At 30.3% G+C, this 12,775-nt stretch overlaps 1 protein-coding gene across 1 annotated transcript; it reads right to left on the bottom strand.

Moving 5' to 3' along the window:
* Positions 1 to 834: 834 nt before the first annotated feature.
* On the bottom strand, positions 835 to 8,966 carry LOC120080379 (4-coumarate--CoA ligase CCL1-like). Its single transcript, XM_039035025.2, has 6 exons — positions 8,196 to 8,966; positions 6,558 to 6,911; positions 3,506 to 3,704; positions 2,506 to 2,719; positions 2,133 to 2,235; positions 835 to 1,192 (listed from the first exon to the last, which is right to left on the bottom strand). The coding sequence occupies exons 1-6, from the start codon at positions 8,835 to 8,837 to the stop codon at positions 1,076 to 1,078; spliced, it is 1,629 nt and encodes a 542-aa protein (XP_038890953.1). The 5' UTR covers positions 8,838 to 8,966; the 3' UTR covers positions 835 to 1,075.
* Between the last annotated feature and the right edge of the window lie 3,809 nt (positions 8,967 to 12,775).

Below are 12,775 nucleotides of genomic sequence, written 5' to 3' on the forward strand. Positions count from 1 at the left end.
TTTTTGATACACGACATCTGACAAATATTTTGCTAATCCAATTATAGATGTTTGATTATCTTTTGATTTTTTAAAATTTAGTTAGGTTTAGATGGATGGATTTGATTTGATGTTGAATTGTTTAATAGTTTTTTTTTTTTTTTTTTTTCCAAAAGGGTTATATCTATACATTTCAATGTTTAATAAATTAATAAATTTATTCCTTTAGCTATTTTATCAAAGAAAAATCATTAGCAATTTTTCAAATGCATCTTTTAATTTTAGTCATTTGTGTAGCTTTCCCATAAAGTAACTGGGTTAAAAAATAGTTTTTAAAGTGGGTTTTTTTTTGCTCTCTAAGAAATCTCTCACATACATGTTCACGATATGATCGTCCTTCATCTAGCTAATCATATTTTCTATAATTTTTGGTTCATTCCTAATTACCCACAATCTCTTGGCTAAAAATGTATTGTAGATCCAAAGTTTTGAGGGGATTAAGTTTGTTGTTTAACAAGATCAAGGATATATCGGTAGATAGAGATGATCATACATATATCTACTATCGTTATTTAAGTTCAAACATCGTGATTTTTCATCAACATTTTATGGATATTTCTAATTTTAGAGTGCATATGAAATGATTCTATTTAAAACCATTTTGTTTATGTTAATCTAATCACATTAGATTAGGCACTAATTACTATTTCAAAGATAGATAATTTGATCATCTAGTCTTGCAATGGTTGAAGTAAAAAAAAACATTTAATTTATTTTAGTGCATAGGAAAATTAAAATAATAATACAATGTTCCACAATTGCAACCTGATTCATATATGTGTATGTATGCATATATATTAGTAATCATTTTCATTGTAGCTTAATCAACATATACAATAAAGTAATAAATGCATATAAATTACATATACTTTTGATAAGAAATTAATAAACCCATCTTCTTTAGACAACTAGTAATGATCTCTCTCTTCATAATGTTTGTTTTAAAGAGAGAGAGCCAAAGTTATATGTGGAGCCATGTATATGATAGATGATGTAAATTTAGAAGTACATTGATTGAGTGATCAATTTAGCTAATTTAAAATGCACCAGCCTCCAACTGAGCTTTTAAAACTTTCCTCAATATCTTCCCTGAAGGAGCAATTGGAATTGAGTCCACAAAGAAAACCTTTCTGATTTTTTTGTAATATATAACCTACACCCACAAAAAATAATTACACCCATGTTAGTAATAATTACTAATATCCAAACAGCTATCTACATCGAGAAAGACGGGGATGTGTTTGAATTATATTTTTAAATATTTAATTTAAAAAATAAGTCATTTTAGAACAAATTAGATTGTTTCATAATTACTTAAAATAATTTTTCAAGTGTATTTTAATTAATTTTTATCAAAAGTGTTTAAATAAAAATGAGTTTTTTGAAAAATATTTTTTCCTTAAACCAATCCAAACGGACCCTCAATTTTAAGTATGTAGGTTGAAATTTGAATCTCCAAAATTGTGTTTTGTATTTAAAAAAAAAGGATGAGAAGTTTTCGCTATGGATATTTTTTTTTTTTTAATTTTATACTTTAAAAATGTGATTCTGTTATTATATTTAATTGGTATATATTTCTTCTATGAATTTGGACGTTTAAATTTTCATACTCCACATTTTCAGTACATATAAAAAAACAATCAAATCAAGAGTATATATATAATTTTCAATATATACTTTGGTCGATGGTTATAAATTCGACCTTTCATAATGATAGGTGTCTTATTGGCTAAATTATGCCCGGATGGATACCATACTGTTAATCAATTAATTAGTCATATCATATGTTGATATGTAAAAATATAGGGATATAAATTGTAAGATAAGCAATTAAGCCACATAAATTTATAATTGTAAAGAAAAAGTTAAAAGTATAACATTCAACAACATGCAATAAAAATTTCAAATTAGGGACTTCTTGATTTTAGGTGTATGTTATGCTTGAACTTGTTACAACTATGTTTTTCTTTTTTTCCCTTTTTAAATAAAGCTTGGTTCAAGTAGGGTTAATCATAATCCATGATTTAAATTAATACATAAATAATAAATATCAAAAGAGGTTAAAAATATAAAAATAAAATAAAAATACCAACCTGATCTGAAATATACTTTTTGAGATCATCCTCACTAATCTTGGAACCTTTAGATCTAACAACAAATGCAACAGGGATCTCTCCTGCTGCTTCATCTTCCATACTGTGAAGAATAATAATAATTGTTATTTTATTAGATTAAAGAGTAATTATATTAAATGGTAAAATTGCTAAATATATTTTCAAGTATAGCAAAATGTTCCTGTCTACTAGTGAAAACCGTGATAGACTTCTACTTTTATCACGATCTATCACTGATAAATAGTAATATTTTACTATATTTGTAAATTAGTTGGCTCATTTTCTTTTATTTGAAAACACTAGAGAATTAAATTATGTATGATCTGCTACAAAAATGTTCATGAAAACTTACGGTATGACAGCAGCTGAAGAAATGTTAGGGTTTGAAGTCAAGAGAGCTTCAAGCTCTGCTGGGGCAACTTGGTATCCTTTGTACTTGATCAATTCCTTCAATCGATCGACGATAAAGATCTCGTCGTTGTCGTCGATGAACCCTAAGTCTCCTGTGTGAAGCCATCCGTCTTTGTCTATAGTTTTCTCGGTCGCTTCTCTGTTATTAATATAACCTGTTGATCATATCTAACTCTTATTAGTTAAATATAGAATTTCATTCAAAACTAATTGACGGAGAAGAGTTTTCTAATATCTTGTTTTATTTAGTTTGAATTGTATTTATAATATTTTTTTTTTTTTGTTTAACTATAATAAATTATGATTCTTTCCAATTTATGTTGGGCACGTCTAGTTAGGTAAGGATAGATACTTTGTATGTTTTAAATAACGGAAATATTAAAAGAAGAATTAATTATTTCATTTTGTTGACATTGTTATATACTTATGATTTTATTATATTTTACATGTCTTTTTATCTTATCCATTAATTTATTATATATTGTTATTAAGTTTAAGAAAAATCAAAAGTTTAATTTAAGACGTTACTCATTCAAAAACGTATGGCCGAGATACGTACATAAAGTCTTTTTTTTTTTTTTTTTTTTTTTTTTTTTTTTTTTTTTCAATGGAGTGTCTTAAAAAGATTTTAAATCCACCCATTATTTGAAAATTTTATAAATAATAAACACATACAACAAGAAGAATATGGTATTAGGAGTGTGCAATAGTCGGTCGAAGTCAATTTTCTGATCAAATCGTCATCGAATCGACTATAATTAATTTAATAAATATTTAAACTGACTTCGACTGTCGATGAGCATAAAGTGTGGTTGACTTTGGTTTTTCGACCTATTATGTTGATTCCTATATAGTATTACCGTAGTATTAAGAATGGTAATTTTGGTGTACGTGTGCCACGTGTAGAAACAAAAAGAGTTAGGTGTGTTGTAGGGACTTGCCTTTCATGATCTGGGAGCCACGTATGCAGATTTCACCAGGGTGATTACGTGGCAAAGATACGGAAGTTTCGGGGTTTATGATCTTCATCTCAGCATTCCTTACGACAGTCCCGCATGCACCTGATTTTACCTCGAAAGGTTCCTTTGCGAACGCCAAACACATTGATAGCACTGGCCCTGCCTCCGTCATTCCATACCCCTACACGTTCAAATTGAATTAATCCCATGTATAATCAATCAATTAAGATCATAAAATACGTTCTTAAAAAAATCAGTTAACAATATTTAATAAACTATGAATAATAATAAAAAAAAATCATTATGATTATAACATTTTTTTTCATTACGAAGTTGTAAACTTGACTTAAAATATTAGTATATATTTGATTTATCGGTTAAAATATCGAAGTCAATAAAAATTCTACAGTCTTAATTTTATAAAAATATAGATAGAAAACTGGGGTCTTTTTAAATATAAAATTTTTTTAAAAATATTTATACTTTATAGAAAAAAATTTAAACAAAACTAAATAAACTTCAAAGTATAAATTTCAAAATATTACTTTAATAATATTAAATTTTATACAAATTTAAGTTTAATTAGTGTACAAATTAACCATAGACAAATGTTGTAAAAAACTCGTGATTTTTGTTTTTTTTTTAATTATAGATTCATAGCATTAAATTTTATTGTAACAAACAATAAATTTTATTTAAAATTCATAGCATTACTCCAAACATGGGCAAACAAAAATCCAGAAGTGTCATATTCTCCAAATAGACTTATTCTTGCTAGTTTAAGACCATGAATTCAAGTAATTTTTATTTTTTTAAATCATTTAAAAATAAAATAACTACAAGCTCGTAGATATCCCAAGGACGAGTCAATCTGACTTAAATTAAGAAACTATTGGTAAACTTCAAATATATGAAAATGAACCAACTTATTTATAAATATAACAAAACGTCATTGTCTATTAATGTGAGTAATGATAGATATTGATAGATATTTATCTACTGCTGACATTAATAGATGTTGATCAGCATATATCACTGTCTATCACTGATAGATAGTGATATTTTATTATATTTAAAAATATTTTCAGCAGTTTTATCATTTAAAACAATTATTTTAAGTTAAATGTTATTGTAGTTGTCTAACAAAAATTTTTCATTTTCGTCTCTCATTTTAAGAGTCATTTTAGTCTTTATGTTTTGATGATAATTTTTCTTTACGAAATTAGATGAAAGTAATTATTAATTTAATTTGTAAGATTTACTAAAAGTATGAAGGTTAAATTAGTGCATAAAAAAAAGATTATTTGAATAAAAACTATTAAGAAAATTCGATTCGATCCAAGTCGATTTATGTTTAAATAACAATATTATTAATTAATTAATATCCCACTTGCATAAAAATTTGTCACGTTTGAATCATTCCTTCTATAAACCTAGCATAACAATAGCTCACAAACATTAATGCATTAATCATTGATCTTTGGAAAAAAAAAAAATCAAGTTTCAAATTGTTTGAAAGTCAATTATTTTGTTCTTTTTTAGAAAAAATGAGTCTACCCCTACGGACGATATTTTAAGCCCGAAGAAATTATCATTTAGAAAGATCTATTTTTCTTTTTAGTGAAATCTTATATAAAATTTTTAAATTCATTTCTAAAGTCAACATTTAACATGATTTTAGTTCAATATTTTAAATTGACACATTCGAAAGTGGATACGATTTCGAAAAAAAAAAAAACTAAAATTAGATATAAACTTTTATATAAAATCTAATACCAACTAATCATAAATTAATTGTTAACATGAGTGTAACTCAATTAATATATAATTTTTGTACTATTACTTTCGATGAAGTTTAATCCCTACATCCTACTTATTATAAAAATTAAAATAAATAATTAAAAGTATAAGAAATCATGAATAAAAAATTTTATAAATAAAATAACATTTGAATATTTTAAAAATATATACAAAACAGCTTGCAACTGGTTTCGTGCTATTTTTAAAAATCAGAACTTTCGTAGCACTACCAGAACCAGCAAGTCGCCAACTAACAGATTACTATTTTCTATTCTAATCTTAATATTTGTATATGTTTTTCAATATATATATATATATATATATATATATATACTTTAATATTAGAAATCATACTAAAGCAATAATAAAGTATTCGGAATAACTTTGAAAAATATTTTTTTTAAAAAAAAAAACAGTTGTTTATAAGCAACTCTAAAAAATTACAATAACTTAAAGTGGGTTTCCCCATAATAACTTTTTGAATACTTTTAGACGATAAAAATTTTGAATAAACATCGTGTTTTAAAAGATTGGATCAATGCTTTTGAGAAAACAATTTAGAGATAGAATATGAAAAAAAAAAAATAGTAGTAATAATTGATTAACTAAAAGTCGTAAATAAATAAACTTAACTATATAAAAACAACTATATTTAACGAAAGTGAGGCTTAATTAATTTGGTTTGACGTTCTTCTCTCGAGGTTAATTGGATCTATATATTCCTGTAAGATATTGTATTCGGAAAAAATCTATATTTATCAAAATTAAATGACTATTACTTTTTTTTTTTTTTTTTTAATTTTATTTTCACTAAGCCAAACCTCTACTTGGCAGCATATAACTAATAAGTAGGGTATTAAATTTCAATTTACATATCCATTTTTCACCGGTTCATGGGTTCAATATCAACATTTAGAATATGTCATAAGAAAATCAATAATACATTTTGACCTTTAGATTTAATATTTTTGTATCCACTGTGAATGACATTTTATTTGTATTTCCATTTATATTATTTTTTTTGGAGCAAATGATTTTTTTTCCAATTCTAAGCTAAAATTCATATTTTAAAAAGAGAATAAAACACAAGGTTAAGGGACATTTGAGATAATGAGTCGAGTTATAACTATGAGACCTACAATGTACTAAGTTAATAAGTCGTGGGACTCATTGCGAACTTAAAAAATCATTGAACCAAACAAGGAGTAGTGGAATCTAATTGGTTGAGAATTACCTGTCCAAGCGTGGCGTTAGGGAGCCTAGCTTTAACGGTGTCCTCGAGGTCCTTGCCCATGGGGGCGGCACCCGACATGACGATTCTGATGGACGACAAGTCGTAACGGTGGATATCGGGGTTTTTGGCAAAGTCCAAGACGATGGGAGGGACGAAGGGGGCAATTGTGGCCTTGTAGGTTTGAATGAGGGGGAGAAGGGACGACATGTCGTATTTTTTAAGGATGAGAATGGCTGCGCCGACACGTAATCCACAGAGGAGAACGGAATTGAGAGAGTAGATATGGAATAATGGAAGAACACATATGATCACATCGTTGCTATATAAGTTTACATTTGGATTCTCTCCATCCACCTGCAATTTTTTTCACACTTCCATTTAGTTAATTTCTAAAATTTAAATATGTAGCTTAACGATTGACATCTACTTATTTCTTCAAAGTCGGGTTCAAATTTTAGCACCCTACTTACTATATACTTGAAAAAAAATATTGACTGGTTAGTAAAAATCTTTTGCTTCATTTTTTATATGAAAAGTCATACTACTAGTTTTTTAAGATGTCTTTTCATTATCTCTTTCTCCATCTCATATTTAAAAGAGAAAAAAAACAATGGTGGTCAACTCTAGAATTTTTTATGTTATATTTTGCTGCTCCTATTAATTTTCTTACCATACCAACATCATTTAAATAGAAGTGAGATCCAGCAACATTAAATATTTGTTTTTAAAGAAAAAATTCTAAATGAAAAGAGGGGTTGGATGTGGTTACCAAAAGCTTCTCCAAATTCCTCAACATCCAAAGATTATGGAGACTTCATACAACGAAATGAACCAAATAAAACATATACAAAAATAAGAGTAATATTTAGATCCATCAAGCTACACCTAAATTCTATATTTCCTTTCTTCTACATACAAAAAAATAATTTTTAATATTTTTTTTTAAAAGATGAATTGTCATGTGATGATTTTTAATTATAACAAGAACGTTGTACCCTATTTTGCAACATAATATAATACTATAAAGATAAAATACTTTTTGGGGCTATTTTCAAATATAGAAAAATGAACAAAAATATTTATAAATAATAGCAAAATATTACTGTTTATCTGTGGTAGACCATAATAAACTGTCTATCATTAAATATTTTTTAGCAGTTTTGTCATTTAAAATAATTTTCCCATTTATTAGGTTAAGAAACCAAAAGAAGAAAGAAAACATTGCATAAACAATGATTTGTGTTTTTAAACAATATATGATGTGTGAGAATCCAACCTCTAACCTCAACATTAATTATATAAATTTTATATCAGTTGAAATATGTTCATGTTAACTTGAATCTACCTGGATTGAAATAAAAAGAATTAAAAAATATCTCATATCAAAATAGATATTTCGAAAAATTAAAGAACCAATATTGAAAAAATGAAAGGTTGAAGTCTCATTTCATCTATAACTATATCGTTATTAATTCTCTCTCTTTGAAAATTATGTTTTCCTCTCTCTCAATTATTTTAATCTAAGTAGAATCGAATAACAATGTGCCATGTAGTAATTAAAAAAAATAATAAATTATTTTTATTTTATTTTTACTGTGCAAGAAAAAGATAGCATGAGATTAGGTGATATATTCAAACCTGCTGAGCAACGCTCGTAACAAGAGATTTATGCGTTAACATAACCCCTTTAGGAACTCCCGTAGTTCCAGACGAGAAAGGAAGAGCAACAACATCATTTGAATTAATCTTTACCGCCGGAATATCATTTTCATCCGCCTCCATAACCTCTGAGAATCTCAAACAACCAACCGGCGGCGAATCCGTACACAATATCTTCACCCCATGTTCCACCGCATATCCCCAAACCTTCTCCACAAACTCCGCTTGTGTAATAATTACCTTTGGCCTCGCCCCTGCCGCCTGCTTTGCAATCTCCCCCGGCTTGTACAACGGGTTCGCCGTGGTGCTAATTGCACCGGCGAACGACGCGCCAAGAAACGCAAATACGAATTCCGGGCTGTTTTGGAGCATGAGCATTATCACGTCGCCTTGTCCAACCCCAATCTTGCTCAGCCCGGCAGCGACACGTCTGGCTGCTAGGTCGACTGCGGCATAGGTGTGGACCTCGCCGGTGGCGCCGTTGATTAGGCAGGGGCGGTGCTGGAATTGGGAGAGGTGTTCAAAGCAATAGGTATGCAGAGGGAGGTGATTTGGAATGTATATGTCTGGGAGCTTTGATCGGAAGATGAAATCTTGGCCGTTCATTAGTCCATGATCCATATTTTTTTAAGGTTGTTTGGTTGATGGGAAAATTTTTGTGGGGAGGGATTTTGGTTTGATGGGGTTTTTGATGTTTTTGAGGTTTTGGTTTTATATAATGTTTGTGAGAAATGTGTTTTTGTAGAAGTAATATGGAGTAGGTGGTGTTGTTAGAGGTGGAGTTGATGAAATGGATGAATTTGATGTTAATTATTTTAAATGATATGAAAGCTACATTATGAATAAATAAGATAATCTCTCTTTTTTTTATTATTTGTGGAAAAGTATTTCTTTTGAATATTAAATTTGATTGAGTAATAACATTAATGCTCTTCATTTGTCAAAGCTTTTCTTTTATTCGTGGATGATGATAGAATTAGTACCTTATATATAAATGTTAGATCTAATAGTAAAAAAAAGTTTGGCCGTTATTATATCGTTGGATTTTTTTTCTTTTTTCTTTTTTTAATTTAGCATGCGATAAGAGATTCAAACTTCAGATCTTTTGATCGTTGATATACATAATATTAGTTGATTTATATTCAGTTTGGTTGTTATATCATTGATACCTATGATTGTATATTGGACATTTGGCAAAAAGACATTAATTTAGTAATATTTATGTTGATAATTATATATATGATTGTCACTCGTCTCTTTTCATTCCTTTCTCTTCTTCTTCTTTTCTCCTTCTTGTGAACTTTATCATCCTTATTTGCCATATGATCTCCTCTCGTCTCAAATTGAACGAAGAAGGTTACTTGTTTGTGAGAATGAGTTTTGAACGAGGAAGACAAAGAAATTTCTCTTCCCATATTGAAAAAAAAAAGTTACACCAAAAATGAGATCTGTAAACGATGAAGAAGATGGAAGAGTTAAGCAGTAGAAAAAATTCTCTTTATTCTCTCTGTGTATTGAATGAGAAAAGTACAAGCGTATAAAGGCACTTATTAATACACGTGGAAGACCCATATTGGGTAAACAATAACAAACAAGTCTGATAGGGAAAAGGAAAAATAGCCAACAAGAATATTTAGAGAAATAACACTTTATCATCCCTTGCAAGTTGAATTGGTGGATGCAATACAGAAAGCTTAGTTCTCAAATTACAAAAATGCTGTGAAGGTACATGTTTCATCAAGATATCAACAAGTTGGTCCTCAGAGGGAACAAAACACACAATAAGTTGACGGTGAGCTACTCGTTCATGAATAAAGTGTTGGTCAATCTCGATGTTCTTGGTACGAGAAATTAGATGCTGAGCAAATTGCGCTGACATTATCACAAAGAAAAAGAGGAATAGATGAAGAACAAATATGAATTTCAAATAATAAAGATTGAAGCCAAATCAACTTGGATACAACATTGGTCATTCCTTTATATTCAGATTTGACACTTGATCTAGACACAACCTTTTGTTTCGAAGAGGACCAAGAGATTAAGTTACCACCAAGAAAAATATAGTAGCTAATAACACTGAAAATGTGCTATCTTCCTCTTCTTAATTCAAGATTGTTACTGTAATTAATGTGTTTATTTAGTGTTTTTGTAGGTTTCGGGTGCCAAAGAGGAAGAATTGGCTGCTACAAGCTGTTCAGAGTTAATTTGGAGCAATTAGAAGCTAAAAAAAAGCATCTGAGCTTCAATGGAGGCAAAAAAACTAAAAAGCCCTTGGAGGCGCAACCCTCAGCACCACGGCACCAACGTGCGGAGGTTTTTCTAGAAGCACCAAATTTTGGTGTAATGTTGTGGTGCTACGTAGTTTGTCAAATGCATGCACGCACGTGCCTTAGCACCACGTCGTTGTCACTGGCATCGCAATACCACCACGACTGCTATATAAGCAGTTCTTCGTTTTAAGGGCAAAGAATCGACCACCATTTGGCCTCTAGCAAATTTCTTCATCTTCTCACCTTTTCCACTTGCATTTCTCTCTAATTTCTTCCTTCTTCTCATGTAGTTAGTTGAGATGGAGCCTGGATTTGTTTTCTTCATCCCATGAGAAGGTAAGTTCTAGGATTTTTCTAGTTTAGGAGATTTTGGATTGAATTCTTTGGTAGGGTCGAGTTTACCGTCACCCATAAACCCTTGCAAATAAAATTTACAAATCATCGAACTAACTATTTATACTAATTGGTGGTACAAACGGTAAGTTTGGGGTCAAGACTCAAGGAAGTGCGGAAAATTAGTTCATCGAAGATCGTTTTCAATTAAAGAAATAAATGGTGGGTGGGGGGGGGGGGGGGGGGGGGGGGGGGGTTAATGTGGGTTGATAAGTGAAATTGCATAAAATAGAGTGTAAGAAAAGTAAAGATAGATGTGCAATTGATTGAGATATCTTAGCTTAGAGGAATGGATTCACCCAATGTAATTTATCTAATTAAACAAAATGTACAAAGCATATTGCTTCCATTGGGGTTAACCTATAATTATATGTCACATATTACAAGTTAATCACAAAGCATTAGAATTACACAAAAAAATCATTGAGCACCAATCAAAATTAAAATCATGCAATTCAAATTGAAATCCATAGACAAGTATGTATACATCAATAAATCAAAATCTCACAAAATTACATCGAGTTCCTCCGAATCCCTAAGCTAAGAAACAAAAACCTAACCTTCCCATGGAGATGGAGAGGCTACAATCCTATATCTAGTCGATAAATTACTAAAGAAACACCCAACATATAAAGTGAAAAATAAAAGAGAGGAGAAATTCGACTGGAGGGCCAAGGTGGGCGTCTGCGTGTGACCTAAAGCAAAGAAACATATATATAGGGTAGCGTCATAGTGTTGTTACGCTGAAACTAGTGTTGCAACGCTGCACAGATTAGCATTGCAACGCTACTCTACCTCGAAGCAAACTTCCGTCTTTAATTCGTAACGTTGCAACGCTGCCCTGTTTTGCACAAAATAGGTAACTACTGCCTTATAGCATTGTGCAACGCTTGTTTGAGTGTCGCAACGCTCCGTCCAGGGGTGTTTTCGTCCGTTCATGTCTTTTTGAAGTCCGATTGCTAAAATTAGCTTCTTATTGCTCCAAATTAACCTTGAATAGCTCATAACGACTGATTCTACCTCCAAGATACTCAATACCTACAAAATCATCAAATAAACACATTAAACATAGTAATGATCGAGAATTAAGAAGGGGAAAATAACACATTTTCGGTGCTATCAAACACCCCCAACTTAATTCTTAATCATCCTCGAGCAAGGTAAAACCACACATTCACATAGAAAAATATGCTTGCTCCTTCACAAAGGTCGTTACTCTATTCTCAACAATCTATAAGGATGAGATTTGCAATAAAAAACGAAATCCAATTACAATCAATCAATGAAGCACATTTTAAAAATGATTCTAAACTATTCATGCATGAGTGAGTTAAAAGCCCTACTAATTCAGCTCGCAAAACCCGGAACAGTTTTGTAGGGCCTTCAATTCATTTTTCCCCTACACTCGCTCGAAGGTTCAAGAGCCAAGCTTCCTAGACTCAACTTTGTAATTACACACTTAAGGAAACCATACTTTTATTTTGCCCTTTTTTTTCTCACTCTCCCTCTCTCTTTTTTACTTTACACAAAAGAGGAAACTTTATCTAAACACGTCACCTTTGTTTTGACTTGCCCACACGGGTGTCATGCAGGTCTTCCAACAAAGAGCAATGTCTCCTAACAAGGTGCCGAAGCTTACTCATTCCTCGGGGTATTTTAGCTCAGAGGAAAACTACGGGTGTCATAGCCATTCCACGTTAATCATAACCCCAAGAAAGAGGAGTAATCCACTTCAAAAATGACATACAAACTAGCTTTTACTTTACAATACACTCTGCCTTTTACATACTACTTTTACATACTCTACACTTGGCTTTTACAATACATAACAAGAGTTTAGAAAAAACTTAGGCATGCATTATTAGGTTGAGCTTTCAATCACTTAACACATATCTC

The sequence above is a fragment of the Benincasa hispida genome, chromosome 6 (genome assembly GCF_027475165.1).
Source record: "Benincasa hispida cultivar pf3 chromosome 6, pf3_genome.v1.1, whole genome shotgun sequence".
In the NCBI taxonomy this organism is placed as follows: domain Eukaryota; kingdom Viridiplantae; phylum Streptophyta; class Magnoliopsida; order Cucurbitales; family Cucurbitaceae; genus Benincasa; species Benincasa hispida.

Excerpts from the sequence above, each read along its gene's own strand:
- LOC120080379 (XM_039035025.2), bottom strand. The coding sequence starts at position 8,837 with ATGGATCATGGACTAATGAACGGCCAAGATTTCATCTTCCGATCAAAG. Across the intron at positions 6,912-8,195 it reads TTACGAGCGTTGCTCAGCAG|GTGGATGGAGAGAATCCAAA; the intron begins GTTTGAATATAT and ends AAAAAATTGCAG. Across the intron at positions 1,193-2,132 it reads AAAAGTATATTTCAGATCAG|GTTATATATTACAAAAAAAT; the intron begins GTTGGTATTTTT and ends TTGTGGGTGTAG.